Source organism: Dipodomys merriami, unplaced genomic scaffold, assembly GCF_024711535.1.
Source record: "Dipodomys merriami isolate MVZ:Mamm:240054 unplaced genomic scaffold, mDipMer1.0.p SCAF_85, whole genome shotgun sequence".
In the NCBI taxonomy this organism is placed as follows: domain Eukaryota; kingdom Metazoa; phylum Chordata; class Mammalia; order Rodentia; family Heteromyidae; genus Dipodomys; species Dipodomys merriami.
Genome location: NW_027206457.1, coordinates 1,949,867 through 1,975,679, shown reverse-complemented (window position 1 = coordinate 1,975,679; position 25,813 = coordinate 1,949,867). Strand labels below are relative to the sequence as shown.

Genomic DNA, 25,813 nt, shown 5'->3' with positions numbered 1-25,813 from the left:
CAATTTATTGGAGATAAGAGTCTCATGGACTTTTCTGCCCAGGCTGGCTTTAAACTCTGATACTCATATCTCAGCCTCTTGAGTAACTAGGATTACAGCTGTGAGCCACCAGTGCCTGACTCAAGTGTGGGTTTAAAAACTCTCTGGTCCTGGCAGGGAACCTGTCTATGGATGCACTTCAACAGCTCTAGAAAAATCTTGAGGTCTCAGAGATCTTAAGAGTCATCAGAGATGACTTATGCCCCATCAGTCTTTAAAATCCCAACCAGAGCTCATGCCTGTAATCTCAGCTACTCAGGAGGCTGAGATCTGAGGATCATGGATCAAAGTCAGCCCAGGCAGAAAAGTCCCCATGAGACTCATATCTCCAGTTGACCACTCAAGAACTGAAGGTGAAGCTGTGGCTCAAGTGGTAGAGTGCTAGTTTTGAGCAAGCATGTTCAGGGACAGCACCCAGATCCTGAGTTCAAGCCTCATGACCAACTCCCTCCTCCCCTAGAACTTAGGAGATAGAAAGTAGTTGGGGAATCTCTCCCTTTTACCGTTTCCCATGCTTTCTGCCCCTAGGATGGAAATGTGAGGGTTTGCACATTGAATTTCCTGGGTCTTTGAACATGTGGGCGTTTTCCCACACCTTGAAGCAAGTAAGGACAGAGGATTTTTGTTGACCAGCATCAGCCCCCCAACTTCCTTTCCAGACTTTGGGAGGGGATGTCCTGCTGCCTATCTAGACCAGTTAGAAAGGGGAAGTTATAGATGACAGTTAAAAATCTATTCACAGCTGCCAGATGCTGGGGGCTCACGCCTGTAATCCTAGCTACTCAGGAAGCTGAGATCTGAGAATCATGATTCAAAGTCAGCCCAGGCAAGAATGCCTGTGACACTCTAATCTCCACTTAACCACCAAAAAGCTGGAAATGGAGCTCTTGCTCAAATGGTTAAAGCACTAGCCTGAGTTCTGAGTTCAAGCCCTAGGGCTGTCAGGTGCATGTGTGCGAGTACACACACACACACACACACCTATACACACACCTACACACACACACACACACACACACACACACACACACACACCCCTATTCACAGCCTCTTGAGGCTTTCCAGATAACCTTGATTGGCCTTGAGCAAAGGAAAGGCTTGAATGTATTAAATGGTAGATCTTCTCTGTGACCAAGCAGCATGAAACAGGCACATGGAGATCTACCTGAAATGGTGCAGTGGCCTTGGTAACACTAACATTGATGTCATAAGTTTATGACATAATATGGTGTTAAATATGCATAGTTCCTATATGCGTTTAGTATATAATAGAAACGTGAATGTCTTCACTGGGGTCTTGAAGGAAATAGATGACACTTAAACGGGAGAGTCCATGAAAGGGACTGACTGCCTACAGCGATGAGGCCATGAGTTAGGAAGGACACAGAGGAAGGGCCCAGGGCCCTGGGGTTCCTGCCAGGTAGAAGTGGCCTGAGGAGTAGGGGGATGGGGAGCACTTACTAGCTGAGTGGAAGCCTGGCTCCTGCAGCCTGAGATCGTGGCATCTAGGGGAAGAAAGCCTGGTTCTCTCTCTCCCTTCCCTGAAGTTCACTGAACTACGTGGGGAGGGAGCAGGCTGCTTGCTATTGTTTTGGAAGGGAAATGGGCAGCAGCTTCTTAGGATCAAAGTCCAGGAGAGAGCGCAAGCATGGAGAGAGGGGGAGTGTGGAGAGAGTGTGGGGAGTATAGATCTGGACAGGCAAATGGAAAATGGAGGTCAGCTTACTGGTTCATTCTCTTGGGAAGTAAGGTTTTACCTTGCTTGGGTCTGTGTTGAAGCTATTTGGATGGAAATTGAATGTGTATTTTCTTTGTATTGGGCCCTTAGTCTGTGGGTGTTGGGGGTGTGGTGTACACACACGTACATGCCAGTATGGGGCCTTGAACTTGGGGCTTTATCTTCTCACTAGGTTTTCTTGTTTGAGGCTGGCACATTACTACTGAAGCTATACGTCCAGTCCAGCTTTTTTTTTTTTTAAACTGGTTAATTGGAAATAAAGTGCTTTTGTGCCAGTGAACTTTTCTGCCCCAGCTAACTTTGAACAGCAATCCTCAGATCTCAGCTTTCTGTGTAGCTAAGATCAGACCAGTTCTCAAAGGAATCCTTGAGTCCCAAGAGGTCAGACACCCCTGCATTCTTGCCTGGATCCCCTCTCCTCAATTATGAATGTTCTTGTCATTCCATGGTATGCAAAAGAGCTGCAGGAAGCTGGCTTTCTCTTCTATTCAGAGAGAGAGGGGAAGCCAGCCTGTTTCTAGCCTGGAACTTTGACTGCAATATGCAACCATTCTGGGGACTTCTCTCAGGAATTCCTGTTCAGTAGATTTAGTGGTCCAGGCTGACAGTGTTGCTGTTGATTCTAGTATAGGTATTCATTCTAGTTCTCACGGTGAGAACAAGTATTCTAAAGGAATCAGCTTGGTTTTTCCATTCACTTTTCTATGGTTTGTATAGCATCCCATGAAGGTCCATGAGATAAAGACTTGATCTCCAGGGTGGCATCATCAGGAGTAGGACCTGTGGTAAGTCTTTAGGTTATTGGAAGCATGCCCTTGAAAGGAATCATGAGATCCAGGCCTCTTCCTTCTCATCTCGACCTTAGGATACAGGCTGTTTCTTCAGACACTTCCACTGTGATATGTGCCTTACCATACGTCCCAAAACAATTGGATCTATGGACCATGGACTGGAATCTCCAAAATGAACCTTTTCTTTTTACAAATTAATTGTCTTAGGTATTTTGTTACAAATGCTTACTGACACAACAGTTTGTCCTTGACTGAGTTCTCCTGCTCTTTATTTTGTGCACAACCATGAGGTTGCTGTGGGCATTGTGTGTGTGTGTGTGTGTGATAAATGAGATAGGCAGCACACAGACGCATGCGCAAACACATGTACACACACACACACACACACACACATACACACAGAGATTGAAAGAGGGAGGAGGAAGGAAGATGGGCTCCTCCCCCACAGTGCCAGGCTACATTGCTCCCACTCCACGTTTCCATGCCAACCAAAATCCTCAACCGCTATAAAACTACAAATGCAAAGTGCCCCTATGCAGGTTTCTTTAGACCTGGCTCTCTGCCTTTAGGGTGATAGGTTTCAAAGTTTCCACTGTCACTTACAGTGTGAGAGAGAGCAAGAGACAGCAAGTCAGAGGACCAGACACATGGTGTGTGGGATTGAAACAAAGCTTGGTGAATGATTTCCCTAATTAACTTGGATATGCTCTACTCTCTTCTTGTCTTCTATTTCAGTTTTTAAAATACTGCTCAAGACTTCCCAAATTGGTTTTATGACCTATGAACAAGTCATACAACCTGCAATCTGCAAACCATGGATCATGAGGGCCCCCGAAAGGTGATACGGTGACTGCATGGAGCTCTGGTTAAGGCTGAGATTCGCAGCCATACTATCTGGGCTCAACCCTGTTGGTGCTGAGGCACTTCAGCCAAGTTACTTTACCTGTTTCAGTCTCAGTTTCTTCACATTATAGAAGCACCTCCCACATGGGCTATGGTGAGGATTACATAATATTACTGTTGAGCAGTATCTAGGGAAGTGCCTAGGTCAGGAATATAAAATGCACTATGCCTGTGAGTGTCCATGAATACTCTGACCATGTGCTAGATGCTCTGGGAGCATCTAGCTATGTGCACAGCCCAGTGCTGGTGGCAATGCCATCATTCCTTCTTGTGGATAGAGGGACCAGCACATAGTAAATGGCCTGCCAATGGTCAGCTGATGGCTGACCACTTATAGCCTCCCAAGTGCCTGAAAATAAAGAGTCATGTGCATGCAGTTAAAATAAACAGATTCCTGAGTCTGGAATAGGTCTACAGGTATGGAATCACCAGTATTGGGAAGGAGCCTGGCAAATATCTATCTGTCTGTCTGTCTGTCTATATCTATATGAAAAACTTTTAGCTGACCAGGTGAGATTTGGAAATGGTGCCCCCTGGAGGCTTGTTGGAAGGGGTTGCTCTGCAGGATGTAGCCTGCAGCAGTGAAAGCCAGTAGGGCCCAGCTAACCACAACTACATGTATGCTCCCAAAGTTTTGGTCACTCTCATCTAACTGGTCTACCATCTACTACTTGCTAGAAAATGGTGATGACAGGTATCCCAGTGGTGGCCTACCTGGTTCCAGATGCATCTCCCCCATGGGCCATATCTTTGGATCCTTTGTGATACTGCTGTGATGATTGTTGCCTTTAACACAGATGGGAACAGGGCCTGAAATGTGATCCAGTGTTCTTCAAAGTTCTAGGTCCCCCACTCTTTGGACTGTCCTCTACATGATCAGCTTCTGATACTGACCATCTCCTTCCTTTCTGGGGTTATCCTGACCTTGTGGTCATTTCCAGAAGCAGAGAGGCTAGCACTTATTTTTAATCAAATTTCTGCTGTCTTGTTTACTTATTTATTTGGTTGTTTATGTTTTTAGTTTACGAGATAACAATATCTCAGACCGAGGCATCTGCCAGCTCATTGAACATGCTCTTCACTGTGAACAGCTACAGAAGTTAGCGTAAGTAGGCCTGAGCTGTGGACACTGGGTCCGGTGTCCTCAAGTCTAATTTTTTTGGCTGTGTTGCTGGGCCAAATGAGTGGGTAATGAGCTGGGCTACAGTATTGCCTGGCTAGAGAGGGTAGGGTGGCTCCTGGGAGGACAGAATGGAAGAGAGAATGGACACTCGTGGGTATCTGTCCTCCCTGGCCACATGCCTTGTCACCATATCCTCTCTCTTCTGAAATTTAACAGTTTGTTCAACAACAAGTTGACTGATGGCTGTGCGGGTTCCCTGGCCAGGCTCCTTGCGTCCAAACAGAACTTCTTGGCATTGAGGTGAGCTCTGGGTTTCCCCAATCCCCACAGAGGAATCAGTGTCATCTGGTCTCCACTGAGGTCTGCCTTGCTTGGCCTGTGATCCCTGACTACATGTAGGACTCTCTAGCTTTGAGGGGGATTTCCTGAGCATCAGGATTTCCTGCCTGCTAGAACTTTAGCTCTAAGGCAAAAAAGGAGTTTCCAGGCCTTTCCCGTGGCTATGAGTGTCAGGCTGTCCGGGTTACTGATGAACACTGAATATGTCCTGCTGTGGGAGGCCTAGTAGTCATTTACCACCACAGCTGTGGCATTCAATTGCTGGGATGCTCTCCCAAGCTCCTTTTACCATGCGGAATAGACAAGGTTTGCACTTCTATTCCAGAAGTCTGCTGTTCTGCTCCAGAACCTGCTGGTCTCACTAGTCTCTATCCTACCAGATGCCCTTAAATGCCTCCCAGCTAGTCCCTCTGAGACCTCCTCTCCCCACTCCTCCCCTTCCCTCCCTTCCCCTCACTTCTCTTCATCTTCCTTCCTTTGCTCTCCTCCTCCTCCTCCTCCTCCTCCTCCTCCTCCTCCTCCTCCTCCTCCTCCTCCTCCTCCTCCTCCTCCTCCTCCTCCTCCTCCTCCTCCTCCTCCTCCTCCTCCTCCTCCTCCTCCTCCTCCTCCTCCTCTTCTTCTTCTTCTTCTTCTTCTTCTTCTTCTTCTTCTTCTTCTTCTTCTTCTTCTTCCTATTCTTCCTATTCTTCCTATTCTTCTTTCAATTCCTTTCCCATCTCCCCTCCATTTTCCCCCTGTCTCTTACAGAGATTTGTAATGCAGTAACTGAATCACTTCTATTTGTTCTTCTCAGATGCTGGACTGGGTTTGGGGAGCTGTCATGTTTAATTTGGCCACATAGCTCAGGCTCATCCGAGGTTGCAGAGTCCCAGGCCAAGGTTCCATTATGTACAAAAGAGTCTGTTCTTTCACTATCACTTGCTCTCTGAGACTCACCTGGCCTGTCCAACCAGGGAGAGCTGTGGGGATCATAAGGGTGGTGGATTCAGAATTGGAGGCCTCAGTTTGTGGCCAGTACCTGGTCAGACTTGGGAACCAGGGCTTTGGGAGAGAGGCTGCCCACGGTGAGGGTTTGGAGTCTAGAAACGCCTGTGATTTGAATCCTCATGAGCTTTCTTGGACAGACCTTGACCAGCCGAGTGTTTCTGCCTCTGAGGATCATAATTATAGCCATCTTATAGGTTGTTGTGGAGATGAATTTGATGAATTGAGTTAGCATGCATGAGGAGCTGGTGCAGTCCAGGCTGTTCTTTATATAGTCGGCTCAGGGACTGAAGGATCGTGGGTAAATTATATAAGCTCACAGCTTGTTATCCCTGTTTTAGTCCACAACGGATTAGATGTGCAACAAATGTATTGGGGGAAATGCTTGTGAGGGGAAACAAGGGAAGGGAGCTGGAGGAACTAGGGTGTTAGGCCCCGAGTGAAGGAGAAAAGCAGGGAAGGAAGGAGAGTGGAGAGGAAGCACTCTAGGCTTTGATGCAGCTTGAGAAGTTGCAAGGCCATTGGGGCACCCTCAAGCCCACTTTGCCTAGTCAGACCCCCAGAGTCTTGGGTGAGGTCCTCTGCTGCTGGGGCAGTCTGCAGCAAGCAAGTCTTGCTGCAAGACCTCGATGTTAATTTCCAGAACCTAGCATGCCTTGCTTGTGGTCACCTCAGGGAAATGTGGTTGGAAGTGTTTCAGGTGCATTCCCACGGTGTCACATGCCTTCTCATGTAAACCAGAGGGGCTTAAAGCCCTTCACAGGCACTGGTGGCTCACACCTGTAATCCTAGCCACTCAGGAGGCTGAGATCTGAGGATCTCTATTTGAAGCCAGCCCTGGCAGGAAAGTCCATGTGACTCTTTTTTTTTTTTTAAGTTTTATTTTATTTTATTTGTGAACATACTGTACAGAGGGGTTACAATTGCATGGGCAGGATAATGCATACATTTCTTACCAAGCACTGCAGCCTCCTCCTTTGTTTACCCTTCACATCACTTCCCAGCCTCCCCCCTCCCCCTCCACTCCCCATCCTTCTCCTCCCCCCCCCCCACACCGACGTTGTAAAGCTCATTTTGGACATGACAACTTGTACTTCTCATTGTTGCAACAGGTCCACCTGTATCCTTAAACAACTGGTTTTTCCCCATCTCCTCCACAAGTTATACTGACATAAAATATAGTGAAAGCAGGGGTTATACTGTGGGGGAGGGACATACAAAGCAACAAAGAGATAATCTTATAAATGCGTTAGAGACACATGCATGAAAGAAAAAACATTAAAATACACATCTAAGGGTTCATTTTCCTGACATCACATTATCTGACCTTATCTGCTTGACTCATACATATACTAGATATTGCAAATAAGGGAAACCATGGTCCATGTGACTCTTATCTCCAATTAACTAGCAAAAGTGATAGAGCACCAGCCTTGAGTGACAAAGCTAAGGGCGAGCATCCAGGCCCTGAGTTCCACTAACAACTCTTTTCTGAACTCACAGAGGTGGCTGGATTTGGCTGTCCCTAGAGCCTTCCTTCCCTTGCTTCCTTCCCTCTCCCCACTGCCCGCTGCTCCCAGCAGAGGTAAAATGTGCCTTGTGGCGACTGTAGATCTGGGAAGTTCATGCAGTGCATTCTGGGGTGTAGACTGAGGATGGCTGAGGGTAAGGGGAAAGAGGTTAAGAGGAAATCTTAAGTCATCTGGGTTCCTTTCAGACACCAAGCTCCCACAATAGCTCCCTACTGTGGCTCCTGTCCAGACTGGTATGCTTTGTAAAACAAGCCGTTCACACTTAGCCTTCACTGGTGGACCACGGGGTTGAAGTGGTGGGAGCTGTCTGTAAGCTCAAAGATACACAGTGGCCTCACTGTGGGAGAGGGCTCTGGACCCAAGGCCCTGTCCCACTCATACCCTGCCTGTGGCTGTGCTCTCTCACCCTGCTTTATCCTCCTTCCAGGCTTGGCAATAACTACATCACAGCTACAGGAGCCCAGGTGCTGGCCCAAGGCCTCAAAGACAACACCTCCCTGCAGTTCCTCGGGTAGGCTGGGGCTCAGGGCAAAGGGGCCTACAGGGAGGCAGTTTGAAGGAGGATCAGGTGGGTAGAGAATGAGTGACTCTTAGCTGCCTCCATGCTGGTGTCTTCACTTGATAAACCAGAAGTTCAACATGGCAGGGTAGGGGTGGTGAGGGCCTTGCCCTGGGGGTCTGAAGACCTCTAGAGCTTGAGGCTGCTGAGAACCAGGCTGTGGCTTAGAACTACTCTGCATTTCTGAAGAACCCCACCAGACTGCAGTCAGCTGTACTCAAGCCAGAATCCCTGGCCAAACGAAGGATGAGGTGGGGAAGGATGAGGAAGAAGATGAGAAAGGATCTGGAATGGGAGGGGCTGTTCTCGATTGTTCAGAGCTACTGCCCACTACTAGGGAAATGAGAGAATCCAAGCCAGTCAAAAGGAAGGACCCACATCCAGCAGGACAGCAAAGGGGAACCTGTCTCTGTCTATACCCTAAGTTTTCACCCATGTCACCCCCAGCAGTCCCTTTCCTGTCCTGTGCAAGCCACTCCCATTTGACAAGAAGTGGGACTTTCAGAATCCCAAGACTGTAGAGAGAAAACCCTAAGGCCCAGGTAGTTAACTCACTTCCATGGCAGGGAGGTTGCCTAAAAGCTCAGTGTAAACCAGGAGTAGGACTGTCTTGTGGCAGAGCTTTTCACTGTCTTCAGGCTGATTCAAGAGCCACCACTGTGCCCTCGTTTTGTGAGGAATAGCTGCATAGTATTCCACCACTTGGATGCCCTTAATTATTTAATGTCACCTAGGGATGCCTGCTTAGGTTGTTCCCAGTTTGTTTCTGCAATTACAGCGCCCCATCCACAGAGCATAGAGCAATGTTTACACATAGCCTGAGGAGTCAAAGAAGTGCAGCAAGCAAGCCATGCGCTGTCTCACTTACAAGCAGCTGGATTGGAAGCTATGTGCTGGCTCCACCTTTACAAAAGGGATCTTTCCAACTTACAGTGGGTCAGAGAGGAGGACCCAGAATGTGGAGGAGCTGGACACTATGAAGAACTGGATATTTTAAGAATCAGTAAAAGATAGGGAGTTATCTTGTGAGAGAAGAGTTAGACTTGTTCTGTGTGATCCCTAGGTAATTACAAACTTAGAGCTACCAGGAAGAAAATCTGGTATATGTCAGGAAAGAAAAAGTCACAGTCATGTGAATTGCTATTGAGAATTTCCAGTCCTTGAGGGTATGAGGTAGATGGGACCCCATTAGTAAGTCTGTGGTTTAAAGCTACTAAAAAGTCTCAGTGAAGTCTGGCTATCCCACATCAAAGACGGTAACAGGACCACTTTGCTGGGGCCCCTGTGGCCCTATCAGACTTATCCAAAATGGATTGTCCAGTCCTTTGCACTGGGGCTGCAGAGAACAGCATGTAGAACACGCAGTAGGTGCTCATATATACTCTTTGTGGCCTCTGCTGGCCCTTTCAGGTTCTGGGGCAACAGTGTAGGTGACAAAGGTGCCCAAGCCCTGGCTGAAGCCTTAACAGATCACCGGAGTCTGACGTGGCTTAGGTAAGCTGCAGGTTTGTACTGAATAATTACAGGAAGAACCAGGAGAGGAGGGAGGGGGGAGGGATGTGGCAGTATTTTGAGGGTTGTTGAACTTCATTTCCAATATGCCTCCTGGTGTATTATGCAGTAGGGTGAGAAAGACCATTGGGTTTAGAGTCAGGAAACTTGAGAATGTCTGAGTGACTTTAGGAGTGACTCCTCCCTCATTAGAGTCTTGCCTGCAACTTGAGGATCTTGAGCTTTGTCAGTCACATTTTGCCCTAAGGATTAATTCCAAAGACTGTTCCTGGTCTTAAAAAGCACTGAAATCTATTAGTAATATCTGAATGAAGCACACTGGGAGGGTGGTGATGAGTGTGCCATTTATTTTGCCTATCGTAGGTAAGTTTATCTCTACCTTCAAGGTCTCCCCTGCTCTAACATGTTTTGTTTTTTTTTATTGTTCCATGATTATGTCAGCCTGGTGGGGAACAACATTGGCAGTGTGGGTGCCCAAGCCTTAGCACTCATGTTGGAGAAGAACATAGCATTAGAAGAGCTCTGGTAAGTTTGTGAGATTCCCCTGCTCCGGGGGGAGGCAGGAAACATCTGGTACTGGGGTTAGAACTCAGGGCCTTCTGCCCTTGCAGTGGTCTTTCCAGCTCAAGGCTGGCTCTCTACCACTTGAACCATACCTCCACTTCCAGCTTTTTGCTGGTTAATTGGAGATAAGTGTCTCACTCACAGATTTGTCTGCCTGGACTGACTCAGAATTGTGATCATCAGCTTTCAGCTTCCTGAATAGATAGGATCACTGGAGTGATGTTAATTGCCTGTCTTTGACTTCGACCTCATCAATGGGAGCAGCTATGTAGATAAGAGAAAGGTGGAAGGCTGAGTGATTGATTTTGTCTTTTTTTTGTCCTTTGTCATATGAAGCTTATAGAGCCTAGGGTTAATGTAATTATATTTATTGTTTTGTTGGTTTGTTTATTGCCTGCATATGATATAATGGTGGAGATCACAGGCTTTGGATTTACACAAGCTGTGATCTTTGGCAAGCTAAATAACAATTTCTGAATTTCAGGTTTCTTACCTGTAAAATAAGACTGTTTCTAACTATAAAAAGACATTTGTGAGAGTTAGGTAAGGTAGTGCTTGTGAAGGACTTAATATAGCTTGGCATATGTGTCAGTTCTTAAGTATTAAATTGTAACTGTGGCAAGCTTACTGCTACAGTTGCTGGTGCTATGACAACAATTTCTACTAGTCCTCTGACTACTACTATTAAGGACATTTTGATTTTTCAAAGTGCGTTTGAGTACCTAAGACCCCTGAGTATTTAAACCAAAGTCACTTTGAAAAATAAATGGAATATGGGGGTACTGAAAGATGACCCCTGATTTGTGCTTCTACTGTTGACCTGAAGCAGATTCCAAACTTATCCTCTTTTAGATGCTGCTTGTAGGGTCTTCCATTCCAGGGACATCTTTCAGATTCTAGATATATCAGGGAGAGAAGGTGCAGACTGCTTGATATTTCTAGGAAGCAGAGAAACATTATCTGCTACAAAGCAGATACTACAGGTGGGTACTGGCTATTGGCAGGGGTCTTTGGTGCTGAATTGTCATTGATTATATCCTGACTGGATCATTTCTTGATAGAGAAGCACCTCACCATGAGTGTGCCACTTATGGTTACTGTTAAAATAAAAACTTCAGACAAATTAAAATTAGCAGCGTTTATTTGAGCCAAGAAGTTTCACGAACGGGCAGCACTCAGAGCCAGGTTAGGTTCAGAGTGCCCCACATAGCAATGTAGGCAGGTGGTATTGACAGACAGAAAAAGGACTTGATATTCAGAAACAGTCTGATTGGTTACAGCTCCTCATTGGCCTTATTTGGGCATGATGTGAAGAGTTGGCAACCTATGACTGGCTGAGACTTAGCTATTTTTTACCAGAATATAATCTTAGTTAGGTCACAGTTTGTTTAGATATTAAATTAGGTTGTAGTTTGCTGCATAGGAGCACGTGAAAGCAGCTTCTAGCCAATTTAGTCTAATTTAACATTGCATTAGGCTTCAGCAGTGTGGAGCTGTTATGGTGTCTACAAAAGACTACCAAGGCCTTCAGTTCTCCTCATGGCAGATTGCCTCATTATCACAAGATGGCTGCTTCTCTTAACTACTACTTCTGTATTCTGGGATCTACTTTGTATATCTGAAAAGGGCTAAAGGTATAGGTCAACAGGGTCCTGTCCTTTAAAAAGCATTGCTGTAAGCAGCAGCTGTCAAATTTCCATATATCAATTTCACTTGGCTAACCCTGGCTGCAGTGGAGGGGGAAATGTAGGTGGTTTTCTTTGTTTTGTTTTGTTTGTCATCCAGCACATGGCTGTCTGAAAAGAAATGAGCTTTCCAGTAATATGAAAAACAAAAACAAGGAAATTGGCTAACTGGGGATGACGGGTATTTTACGTAGTAGCGCTTTGGAGTGAATTCCTTGCACAGATGTCCTGGAATTAAGAATGATAATATATCTGTAAGCTTGGATTTTCAAAATGGGGGGTGGGGAATGGAGAACATAGGAAAACCATTACTGACATCTTCCACTGTAAGTGTTATCAGATCTGCCTGATTTTCTCTCTGTTCTTGTCAGTCTGGAGGAGAACCATATCGGGGATGAAGGAGTGTGTTGGCTTGCCGAAGGACTGAAGAGAAATTCGAGTTTGAGAGTCCTGAAGTAAGGACCCTGTAAGCAGGAGCCAGGTCTTGGGAGCTGGGTTCTGAAGCAGAGCTCAGGGCAGCTTCTCAGCCCAGATAAAGATGAAAGCAACATGTGTTGGTCTTGGAGGGGAGGAATGCATTACACGAGGCAGCCAGTGGTGAGAGGTGGCCCCAGGAAGTGTGGGGCCACTATAATAGTAGGACACAGTCAGGAAAGGAAGGTCACCAGTGAGGCGATCCTGAGTCAGTGAGCCCTGAAGGAAGCTGGAGTTCCACGTGGATGAGGCTTCTAGCATCCAACTTCACACGTACCTAGTTACTACCCAAACAATAGACCTGGATCTCCAAGTGCCCAACCTCTGTGGTGCAGGGAACTCTGTGGGGAAAATTCTCCTGCAGACCTGATGGTCACTGGGTAAGTTTCAGCTCACATCCACCATTCTATTGTCATAAAGGCTCCAGACAAAGTGTGGGAAGTCTGCCAGCATGCAACTCTTGAGTTGGAAGAGTAAGCTGAAAGAACAGGGATGGGCAGGTTGCCAACTGCACCCCACTGTGTGGCTGGCAGGGTGTCTCTCTTTGTTCCTGGCCACCACTGCTCAGGAAGGAGGCTCCTGGCTGATCTGCATCTGGACTGCAGATGTGGTCACTTGCCTGTATTTACAAGTGTACCCTTTGTTGACATTCATGCATTCATTTACAAACCACTAATGTATCTCTATAAGAAATGTCTCTTGGGGCTGGGAAGGTGGCTCAGTGGTAGAGCTCTTGCCTTGCATGCATGAGGTCCTGGGTTTGATTCCTCAGCACAAGGTAAGCAAAAAAAGAAAAAAGCCGGAAGTGGCGCTATGGCTCAAGTGGTAGAGTGCTAACCTTGAGCTGAAATGCTGAGGGACAGTGCCCAGGCCCAGAGTTCAGGCCCCACGACCAGACCCCCCCCCAAAAAAAGAAATGTCTCTTGTTGGGCACTGGTAGGTAACACCTGTAATCTTAGCTACTCAGGAGGCTGAGATCTGAAGGTTGTGGTTCAAAGCCAGTCTGGGCAGGAAAGCCCATGAGACTCTAATCTTCAAATAGCCACCAAAAAGCTGAAAGTGGAGGTGGAGGTCAATAGGATCATAGTTTGAGACCAGCTTAGGTTAACAGTGAGACCTCGCCTCCATCTGAACAAACTAAGCCAGGTATGGTGGTGAGCACCTGTGATCCCAGCTTTGAACAAAGCAAGTAGGAGGATTATGGCTCAGGCCAGCCCAGAGAAAGTCATGAGATCCTAGCTGAAAAATCATAGAATGCCAAGAACCAGGAGCATAACTTCAATGGTAGAGTACCTGCCTAGCAAGTACAGGGCCCTGAGCTCAAACCTTACTGCTGCCCCCACCACCAAAATCAATCAATCAGTCGTGACAGCTCTATATCATAGGAAGGTCATTCTTATTCTGAAAGCCAAAGCCTGGAGAATGGCCCAGTAGAAACAGAAAGTAAGTGGGAGACCCAGGTGAGAGAAGAGGGCAGCTTGGAGTAAGCTGATGGCAGCAGGGAGGTTAAAGGGCAGAGATCATGGCCCTGTGGATGTAGGAGTTGAGGGCTGAAAGCAGCCTGGGCCAGAGATGATGGAGGCCATGCTGTGGCTTCTTCTGGTAGACTCAAGGTCCAGGGGCCTGTGCCACAGGGACAGGGATGAAAGATGCGAGACTGCCGGACTTATGTCTGTACACCCAGAGACTGAGGCAAACGTCTCTCTCGGGGACTGGGGGCACCCATCAGCAGTGACTTCTTTGGCTAGAGGAAGGTGGCATCTGCCCTGACAAATATAGCCCAAAGAATATACTTGTCTTCAGAGACAGGCGGACAGCTGCCTCTGGCCTTGCTGCCAGATTGTCATCCGCGCTGGCAATGTGTGTTTGTGGTGCTTTGCAGGCTAGGGAGTTGCCAATGTTTGGAGAAAACACTTCCACAGGGCCTCACTTGAGTGCAAGCAGGCTGGGGAGCCTCGCTTTGTCCAAGCTAGATGTTCGCTTTGCTCTCTGGGGGCCTTTGGCCATGGTTGGGCCTTGATTTCCAGGTTTAGATATAGCAAATTTGTCCTTTCTTACTGTGACAGCTACCCCACCTCTACTCAATCCCAACTGAGGAGGCCAGGCACTCAACTGACGAAGGGGAGGGGTGTACCACCCTATCTTGCCATCAGCCACCTATTCAGCATCTGGACTTCATTCTCCTTCACTGTTTCCCCATAAAATCTCAGCTGCATACATGTATGTACAGAGAGAGACAGAGAGAGAGAGAGAGACTGTCTCATTTTCCCAGCATCATCTCTGCCAAGTGTTGTGAGCATCTGGGATTGGGGCCAGATGATCTGCACCCTGGTTCCCCCACTGCCAGCTGTCTTTCCTTGCTCAAGCACCTTAGTTGCTGAGTGTAAATAGGGGTACTAATTACCCCTCTTCATGGAGCTGTGAACATTCACTGGCAGAATATAGGCAAAGAGCTGGCACAGAAGGAAACTTTAGTACACGCTGGTGGTTGACATAGCTGTAAGACCTTTTTGGCATGGCAAGGAGGGGGAGGGCAGGCACCAGAAGTTACCAGAAAGCAAAGCTGTAAGCAAAAGGCAGCATGGGAAATACTGGGCTCTTCTGCCCTCACTGATCATGGCTCATCTTTTCCCTCCTGTCCCAGCCTCCTGTTGTCTCTAGCCTGTGTCCCTGTGCACCCCCATAGGCCCCCCAACAAAAACAATCTATCCATTGATTATCTCCTGTTCATTAGATACTGTGCTGATTTAGGCAGTTTTTTGTTCAATGTTCAATACTCCATAAGGTATATATTTCTTAGAACCATTTTACAGGTGGGGAAATTTGAGATAACAAAAGGAAGAGGAAGAGGTTGGATTTGATCTCTGGGATTCTGGAACTAACCTTCAGATATCTTACCATGACCCTATAGTTTTATCCTTAAGGGAGGGGCTGCCTAATTCAGTCATCTAGGTGGAAGCAGTAATCATCTAAATGGAAGCAAGAACGTTCGCTTCACAGAAGGTTCTGAGTCTTTGTAGAGGTGCTCCTTGGAAATCTCAGTCAGGAGAGGAACATGTCTAGGGATAGGTGGCTGCCGTAGGCTTCTATACCTGAAGCCTTCCATTCCCTCTTCTTCTTTAGGCTATCTAACAATGGCATCACCCACCTGGGTGCAGAAGCTCTCCTGCAGGCCCTCCAGATGAACACCACCATCCTGGAAGTCTGGTAAGGCTCCTGGTGACCTCTTTGAGCCTCATTTTTTTCCTATCTATGAAATGGGGTGAGGGATGAGAGAAATGGCCGCATCCCTTCTGCATGTGATGAATCCGGATCTCTGGCTGGGAAGAGAGACATCAGGTCTCCAAGCAGAGAATGGTTCTTCTACTTAAAACCAGGAGTTTTTTTTTTTTTTTCTATTTTAAGCAACAGGGTATGTAGGTATCAAAGAATGGGAGAATGAAAAGAATATAGCTCCCGCCCTCCTGCTTTGTGACAGTCTTCCAATGTAGCCTAGGCAGGCTGGCCTCAAATTCAAAATCTGTCTCTGCCTTCCAAGTATGGGAATTACACAGAGTCATGTGCCCTCATACCTAGTCTGAAATACAATTCTGAACAGGAAATATAAGTTTTTAAATATTGGTATATATTGCTCGAAACATATAGTAACACTCACTTGTGAGTTAAAGTAAAGAAATCCTTTCTATTTATTATTTGAAGTCCCTGGAAATGAGTGTAAATCTTTGTGACTTGATGTTAGTTTGCTTTAAGTCTATGAAAGACTATAGCTTTTAATGATACAGGTGTGGCCATGCTGTGTCATGATCTCCACCCTATAGAACCTCCAGGATCCAAAACAATGGGAGATGCAGATGATACCTTTTGTCTGCCTCTCCATGAGAGCCTGTGACCCTTGTTTTAAGCTTATAGATAGACCTGTGTCTTCCTCAGAAAGTATATCAAGGTAAGAACAAATTTGTGTTGAAATTCAAAACAAAAACTCTCAACTGTCCCCAGGGCTGGAAAGCTTTTGCTTTTGGTATGATTTAACAAGTCCATAGCCCGTGAAGTCAGCAGAACAAAGGTTCAAGAGGGTTGTTTTTAAATCATTGCACAATCTTAAGAAATGTCACATTCTGTGTTCAGGGAACAGCCAGCCTCAGGTTGATATTTAAGGGCTGTGATGTCCTCATCGATGGGGCTGGGTGTCAGAACTTGATCCTTGCATTCTTGACAGATTTGGTTGTTGCCTGAAAAAAAAGATTGACCAGCCTTGGGGAGTATATGCCCCGTTGGGCCTAGTGTTGTAGTCTTTCTGCCAGGTCACTGCATCTTGTTCATCATGGGCAATAATTCATGAACTGCTCTGGGGACAGAGGGTTAAAAACAGCATCACATTCATCATTCCTCGCTTGTAGCTAGGCCCAAGGGCCAGCCCCTCCCAGGCATAGGTTTAAAAGGAGCAGCTTCCCTTTGAAAGACCTGTTCTAATTTTGTTCACTTTGTCTCTGCAGGCTCCGAGGGAACACTTTCTCTCCAGAGGAAACGGAGATGCTCAGCCACACAGACTCCAGACTCTTGCTTTGATGTTTCTGGGCTGACATTCATCTCACTTTGTTTGTGAGCTATCTGTGGGTTTGGACTCTGGAAGCTGGATATCTGGCCAATGCCTTGTCCTGCTGAGGATTGGATTTATTTTCTGGGAGCAATGCAGGTCATCTTACTCTGACTGAAGGCTCTTCAGGACCCTCTAGAATCAACTTTTCCCAAACCCGCTTCTGACATCAAGTTCTTCCCAGACCATGGATAAAATGCACAGAGGGGCTGCTGGGGAAGGGAAGACAAGGGGACCCATAAATGCCTGTTGGTTTAGAAACCTGGACCCTCATGAAAGGTGCCCCGAGATGTCTCAGGAGGCGCTCTTAGTTCTCAGCCACATCCGACTCAGGCCATCTGTCGTAGCCTGGACTCACACCAAAAGCATCTATTCTTTCCTGGTTCTTCCACTTCTGCCTGAGGCCCAGCAGCATCCTAACCCTGGCATTCAGGTCATACAGTTACCCTGCTCTCCTTGCTGGTGCTTAAAACGTTGTTGGAAGGAGAAACACAACAGCATTTTGTCCCTTAGACATTCTAGATTTGCAAGAAAAATGTGACCACACTCCAGCAGAGATCACACATGGACATTTTATTTCCAGTGAAATCAATTACTCTCCAGTTAAGCCTTTGGAAGCAGCAACATGTCCAAAGGCAGCTTTTTAAAATTAATCTGGGCCAGCATTTCAAACAGCCCTATTAGGCCTCCGGCTGATGCCTATGAACTGAACTTTGACAACAGACTTCTGAAACACAACCATAAAGCAATAATGATATTTCACTTGTGACAGAATGCACTGGGATATATTAGCTGGGGATTAGAAGTTTACATGGGGACAAAACCAAGCTCCTCCTTCGGAGTAAATGTCTTTCTGGATTTTTCCAAATAATGTAGGTCAAAACCTTTGTAAACTGTTATGTGCTCTGCAGATGTTACTACTTTAAATCTTATTTATGTGTGAAAACTGGTGAATATTTGTTTTATTCTCTCGAGTTGGTATTTTGTAGAAAACATGCCTGTGAACTTTATAGCACAAATTATACAGAAGAAAAATGCTTATCGAATTCCCAGCTTTCTTCATTGTGATCAAACATTTAAAAATATTCCTTAAGCTTGTCAAATTTTAAAGCACAATGTTCTACTTGAATTTTGGGGGGTGTTCAACCAGATAATTTACTGCTTAAGGCAAAAGCAGTTCTCAGAAATAGGCTGGCAATCAGAACACATTTGGCTTCAGCATAGAAAAGTCTAACCAGCGTGAAGTTTTAAGCTGTGCAGGAGGAGCCCGCAGTGCCTGGGCTGAGAGACTATGGCAAATGTGGAAAGGCCTCTGGGTCTTTTCTCAAGTCTCCCCATGTGGCTCCAGGAATCTTTTAACAGGAGAAGGATGGAGAAGGTTTGTGTTCAGCTTTCCTCTGCCAGCAACCTCCTGTGCAGGCCTTACTGAGATCATTCTTAGCTATATTTAATGAGCAAGGGCTCAGGTGACTGCTGGCCTGTGGTGGACTCTTGCTTCCTTGAAAGGTTTTTGTGAGCATCTGGCTCAATAAATGCTGTCGCATGTCCCTGGGCTCCTAATGTGAGCCTGTCTGTGGCACTCTTTGTTATTGGGCTTTGTCTTGGTTGGACTATTCTTTCTAGTATAGATGATCAGGAGGAAGGGAGAGGCTGATCTGCTTTCTCTGAAAGGAAAACACACAAGCCTATTTGCAGAGCACCATAATGGGTTGTAAATTCATCTTCATCAATGACTTATTAATCAGTTATGTTATGGCCAATCAGTAGATGAACAAAGCAGGTATAGTGTCTTGGTGCCTCTGAAGGTGCATAGAGGGGAAGGCAGGCAGAAAACTAATATATTAAAATACATATGCATGCCCCATGCACACGTGTCCATTGCAGTAAGTGTTAGGAAGGAAATTGCCCTAATTTGGTTTTGAAATGTCCATCAAAGTCCTATGTATTGAAGGCTTGATCCTGGCCTGCGTGCTACTGGGAGATGGTGAAGCCTTTAGGAAGTGAAGCCTAGTGGAAGGAAGTTAGGTTCATATCAGGAACCCCGCCCTCCACCTCTCTTGCTTCCTGGCTGCCATGCGGTAAGCAGTTTCCGCCACCACATACTCGCCATAATGTAAAATGCTGCCGCATGCCCAAAGTATTCTAAACAGCTGGCTGAGTTCCTTCTGCTCTCCCTAGACAGAAATTGTAAGTAGGCAAAGGAAAGCTTTTCTAGTGCTGTTGGTGGATAGTTGTAGGTGGATGAGTGAATGTTAGAATGCAGTAGCAATCTCTCCTGGACTATTGTCAACTGGGATGAAGTACAGCTAAGGTGGCAGTATAGGATGTGAGGCTCAACCAGGTGAGCTAGTCTCTGTCTGCCTCGTGCATCAGTTTCACTTGGTCTAATCAGCTTGCTGGCCTGAACTGCCTTACCTTCCTGCCACAGCTGCTTTCTCTTTTCTTTTTTTTCATGATAGGAGTTCAGCAAAGGTAGGCAAGCCCATGCACAAGAAAGTCTTATGTAATCCTGATTTTAAAATACCAAGGGGGATAGCCAGGATGGGGAGGGCTCAAGGGTGTGTCTGAGGGAAATACCACTGTGTTTAAACCAATCACGTGATAATCTATTTTGCTCACTGAGGATTATGTTTACACCAATCACAGACCTGCATTTGGATTGAAGTGCTATCCCTGCCTCCACCCCCCACACCTGAGTGGAAGTAATAGTCCATCTTATATTCAGCTGGAGTTTGTTGCAAGATGCTTATCGGAGCAGTATCTTGAGGTGTTAGAGTAGTGCGCTGGAAGTTGGCATCAGGACATTCTGACTGACTGGTTTGGCAGTCTTTTCTCAAGGTAGCTGAGGTCATGTAGAAGGCTCTAGCAGCTAGCAACTAGTAAGTAGCAGCGTTATATAGTTGTCTCTCACTATATCATGCTTCTCTTATTGCTGCTTCACAGATTTTCACCTGTGGTGGGGGTCTCTGAAACATAACTCCTGTGATAGGTAAGGGATCACTATTTACCTATTTCTTTTTAAACCCACAATACAGTGAAGCCACAATAGGTGAACTGCCATAGAAAAAGGATGACTGTAATTAGTAATACTTTAATAATATTTAACATTGCTCTAACATGCTTATTTTCTGTCCCAGTATCCCAGGAAGAGGTGGGTCCCTAACAATCTGTATCAAAGGCAGCAGGGTCAAATGACCTTTGACCAAACCTCAGAAACCAGGAGCCCAGAACAAATTTTTCCTTCTTTGTAAGTTGTTTCTCTCCAGTATTGTTTATCTCAGCTAAGGAAAGCTGACTAACACAGAAATAAAGACACTAGGTAAAAGGAACCTTCTCCAGATTGCTGAAAGATTGGTCCAAGACAGGTTCTCTGAAGAGGTATCAGGTAAACTGTCTTCCTAAGAATGGGAAGAAGCTGGCCATGCCATGAGTGACCAGGGAGATAGAACCTTTGTCACAGGGAGCCAGGTGTGTGTGTGTGTGTGTGTGTGTGTGTGTGTGTGTGTGTGTGTGTGTGTGTGTGTGTGTGTGTGTGTGTGTGTGTGTGTGTGTGTGTGTGTGTGTGTGTGTGTGTGTGTGTGTGAATAAAGCATGGTATATATGGCAGGATGAGTAGTGGACCCTAAAAACTTTGAGGTTCTAATTCCCAGGAACTTGTGAATGTTGCCCTACATGAAGAATGCTGTTATTTTTGTACAAGTGATTAAGTCAAGGATCTTGAGAGTTAAGGATAGATGATTCTGAATTATCTGCTAGGTCCTAAATGCAATGATAATGTCTTTATGAGAAACGCAAAGGGAGAGCTGAGTCAGGAGAAGTCAGAACTGCGACTACTGAAGCAGATGCCACACTTGCGCCTTTGAAGATGGATGCAGGAGCCAGGAACCAAGGACTACAGTGCTAGAAGCTGGAAAAGAGCAAGCAACCAGATTGTCCTACAAAGCCTAAGAAGGAGAACAGCCCTGTCTACCTAGCCTCCAGCTCACTTTGGACTTCCTGCCTCCAGGACTGTAAAAGGATAACTGGTGTCACTTGAAGCCATCAGGTTGTGGTAGTTTGTTACAGCAGCTGTAGGAAGCTAATACAGTCTGTTTGTGATGAGCTCAGAAGAGTGACACTAGATGGATTTGCAGAAGTTAATGGGACCAGTTCTTGAGGAGTCTAGATGTCCATGGTGAAGAACTTAATCTTGATCTTAAACTAATAGCAAGCTAACAGAGAGTTCTAAAAGGGAAGGTGCAGCCAGATTTACACTTAATGAGGTCCCCTTGGCTCCTGGCTGGGAATGGGACTGGCATGTGTAGGAGTGAGGATGGAGGAAGCAGAAGTTTGGAGGCTGCCTAGGAGCTCTTGCAAGTAAAGAGGTAGTGGGCCCACCTCAGGGTGGGTTGTGGAGATGGAGAAAAGAGATGGACTCCAAAGACCCTGGAAGTGAATCTCTAATATCTCTCAGATGAGGTTTAGACTTGAAATGTTCTTCAATGTTCCATGTGTCCAAGGCTTTGTTGCCAGCCTGTGGTGCCTTTGGGAGGTCATGGAACTTTCAAAAGATATGGCCTAGTAGGCCTTTACAGTCATTAAGGGTGTGTCTTTGAAGGAGCTTGGGGACTCTGATCCCTCCTTCTCTCCCTCCCTTCCTTCCTCCCTTCCCCCTCTCTCTTTGTCTCCTGGCTGCCAGGAGGTGAGCTCCTTTTTCCATCTCATGCTCACCACTATGAGGTAATGTGTACAACCACAGGCCCAAAATAATAGGGCTAACTCACCTGGGATGAAACTGTGTGCCAAAACAAACCTTTCCCCCTTATAAATTAGTTTTCTCATTTTGTCACAGTATCAGAAAGCTGACTAACACAAATCCCCTGGAATGTCAGCCACCAGATCATGCTCATGGCATGGTCTTCAGTCTAAAAGGGTATCCAACACATAGTGGGCACTCATTGGTTATTGGGTAACTTACATGAGGAATCTACTTAAAGGGAGCATAAAATCAAAGTTGGGGCAGATTATAATGATGGATTGTCTTTTTTTCTGACTCTGAAAGTGCTTCTTTTGAAAGGTAGGCTGTGCTGACATGGGACCATTCTTAGTGTATCACCTGCTCCTAATAGGATTGCAGATATAGCACAAACATCTCGATGATAGCTCTAGCCCTGCTCTTGTTTTTACACACACACACACACACACACACACACACACACACATCATCATCATCATCATCATCATCATCATCATCATCATCAATAGCAGCAAATAGCTCTTACAGGAGAGCATGGGCTTACAGTTCTGCTGGATTAAATATGATTAAAGGAATTCTTTTTTATCTCATGAAAAGGAGGTTTTAAGAGCCTAGAGTAAAGACCCCCCATGATTAGGGTTTCCTTTCCCTGAGAGTTAAGCAAATCTATAGGATAGAGAATTCTCAGCTCCTCATCCAGTGATGGTGGCATCACATTGAAGGCCTATGGAGAAAGCACTGGTATCTTATCCTGGCCTGTGAAATGCCTGATTCAGGAAGCCCCTTGGCTCAGAGTACTTTCTGAATGGTCATATTCACTGTATTGGTGTGAAAGTGACTAGAACTATGGAAGGAAACTGGGTGAATAACTGGGGGATTCCATTGGCTGTAATGGGAAGGGCAGAAGGATTACATAGGTTAGGAGAAGTCACTTTCAGCAGCCTTGTTTGCAGAAGCAGAACAGGATAAGAAATCAACATGGAATTTAGTGAGCCAGAAGAAGGGGGCCTGTGGTGGCCACTAGAAAGCACAAGCAGGATCTGCTCCGTAATATGGACAGTGTTGCTTGTCTTCCTTCCTTCTTTCCTTCCTTGTTTCTTTTCTTCCCTCCCTCCCTCCCTCCCTCCCTCCCTCCCTCCCTCCTTCCCTCCCTCCCTCCCTCCCTCCTTCCTTCCTTCCTCCTCCCGTTCTCTATTTCTTTCTTCTTCCTCTTTCTTTTTTCTTCCTCCCTTCCCTTCCTCCTTCTCTTCTTTCCTTCCTCCATCCTTCCCTCTTCCTTTCCCTTCTCCATTTCTTCCTTCCTCCCTCCTTCCTTCCTTTCCTTCTTGTACTGGTTCTGCAGCTTAAACTCGGGACCTCCCACTTTTCCTTAGCTTTTTCAGTCAAAGTTGGTGCTCTACCACTTGTGCCATAGCTACACTTCCAGCTTTTGCTGGGTAATTGGAGATGAGAGTATCTCAGATTTATCTGTCCGGGCTGGCTTCAAACCATGATCCTCAGATTCAGTCTTCTGAGTAGCTAGGATCACAGGTGTGAATCATGGTGTAAAGGTTATTTTTTAGAGGTTTGACTGTGTGACTCCTTGTCATAGGCTATGACCAGACGCTGGACTTTACCAAGGCCTGGCTTTTTTCTAGTCTCCTGTTGGGCACAATCACAGCACTATGTGTGATAGGCTAAAAACCCTTCAAAGGGGCCCTAGGAATGAGGAGCAGTTGCCTGAATGTAGGTTCATATTCTATGTTCCCCTTTTTCACTTCCTTCAACAAGTGACACACTGTCCACTTCCCTTTGTCTGGAGTGCTTCCCCTCACTCCAACTCTGACCTCTTTCCTGGCTCATCTTAAAGGTGCCTTCCACAAACAACCTTCCTTGGGAGCTGTACCACCCTTCCAATGCACTCAAAGACATTCTCCTTCCGGTCTACTATAACTGCAGTTAAATGGGTGATTGTGTAATTAGCTATTTAACGTCTGCCTTCCTTGCTAGAGGCAGGAGTGGCATCTTGCTTGTTCATTGTTGTGTTTCCTGGTACCTGCTCAGTACGTCATTCACTCATTTGCATGACCCTGGGGCCAAGCTGTGTGGAACAGGCTCAGGGTAGGTGGAAAGAAGTGACTGGTGAGGGCGAGAGCCATCTACAAAGACTTCTGGGAGAGGCTGGACTTTGGCTGAACACCATATAAAGGAGGTTTCTGGGAGGGTAGAGAGGATGTGCCTTTCAGTGAAAGAAGCCATTTTAAACAGAGGTGAGGGAAGATCTCTGACTTGCAATCCAGAGACTCTAGGTCTCAGTAGTCTGTCTCCTCTGTGATAGGGGAAGGTAGAGTGATTACTTCCCCATTCTTGACCTTACTTTCCCTTCTGTACAATGAGAGGCTGGTAGATGAGGGACTGTAAATAATAAATAGCACCATGACACTACTCTCCATTGGCAGGCATCTCTTCTCCCTGGGAGCTTGACTATACAATTTCAGGGTCATGTCAACACACAGTTCTATTACTGGTCACCTACAGGCCGTGGTAATTGAGATAAGCCTGTTTTGTCAGGTTTGGCTGAGGTAGGGATCTTTTGGATAAAGTCAGCTTCTGACACTGATTCAGTGAATGTGTGACAGTGAGCCAGGTGACTGGCCACTTTTATGTCACTGTTCAAAAAGAAATAAAGATGCTCTTGTCCAGGAGTGGCAAATCAAATGCCTTCCAGAATCAATAGTTGGAAGTGTAGGTATAGCCCAAGTGGGTAGAATGCCAGCCTTGAGCACAAAAACCAAGCAACAGTGCAAGGTCCTAACTTCAAGCCCTAGTTCCTGCAAAAAAATAAACAACCAAGAGTTAATATTCATGAGAGAAGTGATCCAGGGGATCAATAGGGAGTAGTAAGAAGTGTGACAAACTGGGGAAAGTGAGAGTGTAAAGGATTCAAACATTCTCTTCCTCTGCTTCCTTATCTTCTTCCTCCTCCTGTATCCAACACAGAAGGAAAAATTCCCCCAGAAAGCCTGATTGTGATATGTAAATCCTAGCAGCTTCACTGAAGAGGAAAATGGTGAGGCCTAAGGCCACATTGCTTCCACCTAGAATATGCTAGAAAGCCTGGGGAACAGGGCAAGAATGGACTGAGACAAGACAGGAGTGGACCGATGCTTGAGTTTCTGAAAGATTCCCATTTCATTGTGGTAGATTTTGGTGAGGGAGACGGGTGGCTTTTTTTTTTTTTTTTTAAGGAGTGCTTGCAGTTGCCTGTGTGATTAAGTACTTCTTGGTTAAAATTCCCCCGATCTTCAGAAATATGCTACTTTCCATTGGGGGAAATTTTGTGTCATAATTAAACACACACACACACACACACACACACACACACACACACACACACACATCCTTTCTCACTATTAATCATCTTCCCCATAATTAGTACATAAAATGTCAAAGGAGAAGGAATTAATTAACAGGAGTATCCAGTGCAGGAAGAGATATTGCAAGGCTCTGGGACTGATTATAAAAAAGCATTCCTTTAAATATTTTGAGTACTTTGGGGAATCAGAAGCCTCTCTTCTAATTGAAAGATCCTTAACTACACTCCAAGTCCTGGCTAGTGGCCAGGGGCGCAGGACCGAGCAAGCCCCCGCCTGTGAAAATCCCTTCTTGCAGGAAACCTGGCACCAAACAGGCAACAGTTCAGAAACACAAGGGGTCAAAAAGCCGCGTGGAAGGTGAGGGGAGAGCCCTTCGTAGTGTCAGCAACTTCCATGCAGCACTTCACTACAGTCCCGTCAGACAAGTGATCCCATCACCTCCATTTTACAGATGAGGAAATTGAGGCTCAGCGGGGTTGTCAGGTCCGCATGTCACGCGGCGACGAGTGGGGAACGCAAAACATTCAGTCTTAGAGGTGACTCTACATGCTTGCTCTTCACAGACTCCTGGAAAACGGTTCCCAGCTGTCTGGACTGCTTCCCACCCTAGTTTTGACAGCTAAGGCAAGCGCCAAACCTGGAGCAGGGGGGTGGAGCTGGGAAAAGACAGCGCCCCGCCCCGTATTCTGTAACAGCCAATAGTGAGGCGGCACCCACAGCCTTTCCTCCAATCAGCCTTGGCGCTCCGCCCCCACCCCCGGCTTTTTTCCACCACCCCCTTTTGCTTTCCCTTTGGCTCCACCGAGCTTGACACCGTGGAAAGTCCCTCAGCGGCTCCACACCGGCTGCCATTGGCGGAAGGTTTGCCACAGGAAAAACCAATCA

The 25,813-nt window shown here is 46.2% G+C and overlaps 1 protein-coding gene across 2 annotated transcripts in view; it reads left to right on the top strand.

Annotated features, from left to right (window-relative positions):
• Nod2 (nucleotide binding oligomerization domain containing 2) overlaps window positions 1-18,345 on the top strand; it is a 36,760-nt gene extending 18,415 nt beyond the window's left edge. The window contains exons 5-12 of one of the 2 annotated variants that reach the window (XM_070011967.1): window positions 4,493-4,576; window positions 4,811-4,894; window positions 7,877-7,960; window positions 9,419-9,502; window positions 9,962-10,045; window positions 12,141-12,224; window positions 15,367-15,450; window positions 16,737-18,345. In XM_070011967.1, coding sequence (XP_069868068.1) covers window positions 4,493-4,576; window positions 4,811-4,894; window positions 7,877-7,960; window positions 9,419-9,502; window positions 9,962-10,045; window positions 12,141-12,224; window positions 15,367-15,450; window positions 16,737-16,809 — 661 coding nt within the window. In that variant the 3' untranslated portion in view covers window positions 16,810-18,345. Of the gene's footprint in view, window positions 1-4,492; window positions 4,577-4,810; window positions 4,895-7,876; window positions 7,961-9,418; window positions 9,503-9,961; window positions 10,046-12,140; window positions 12,236-15,366; window positions 15,452-16,736 lie in introns of those variants that run through there. The other variant, XM_070011968.1, reaches the window with a different exon arrangement.
• The last annotated feature ends 7,468 nt before the right edge of the window (window positions 18,346-25,813 follow it).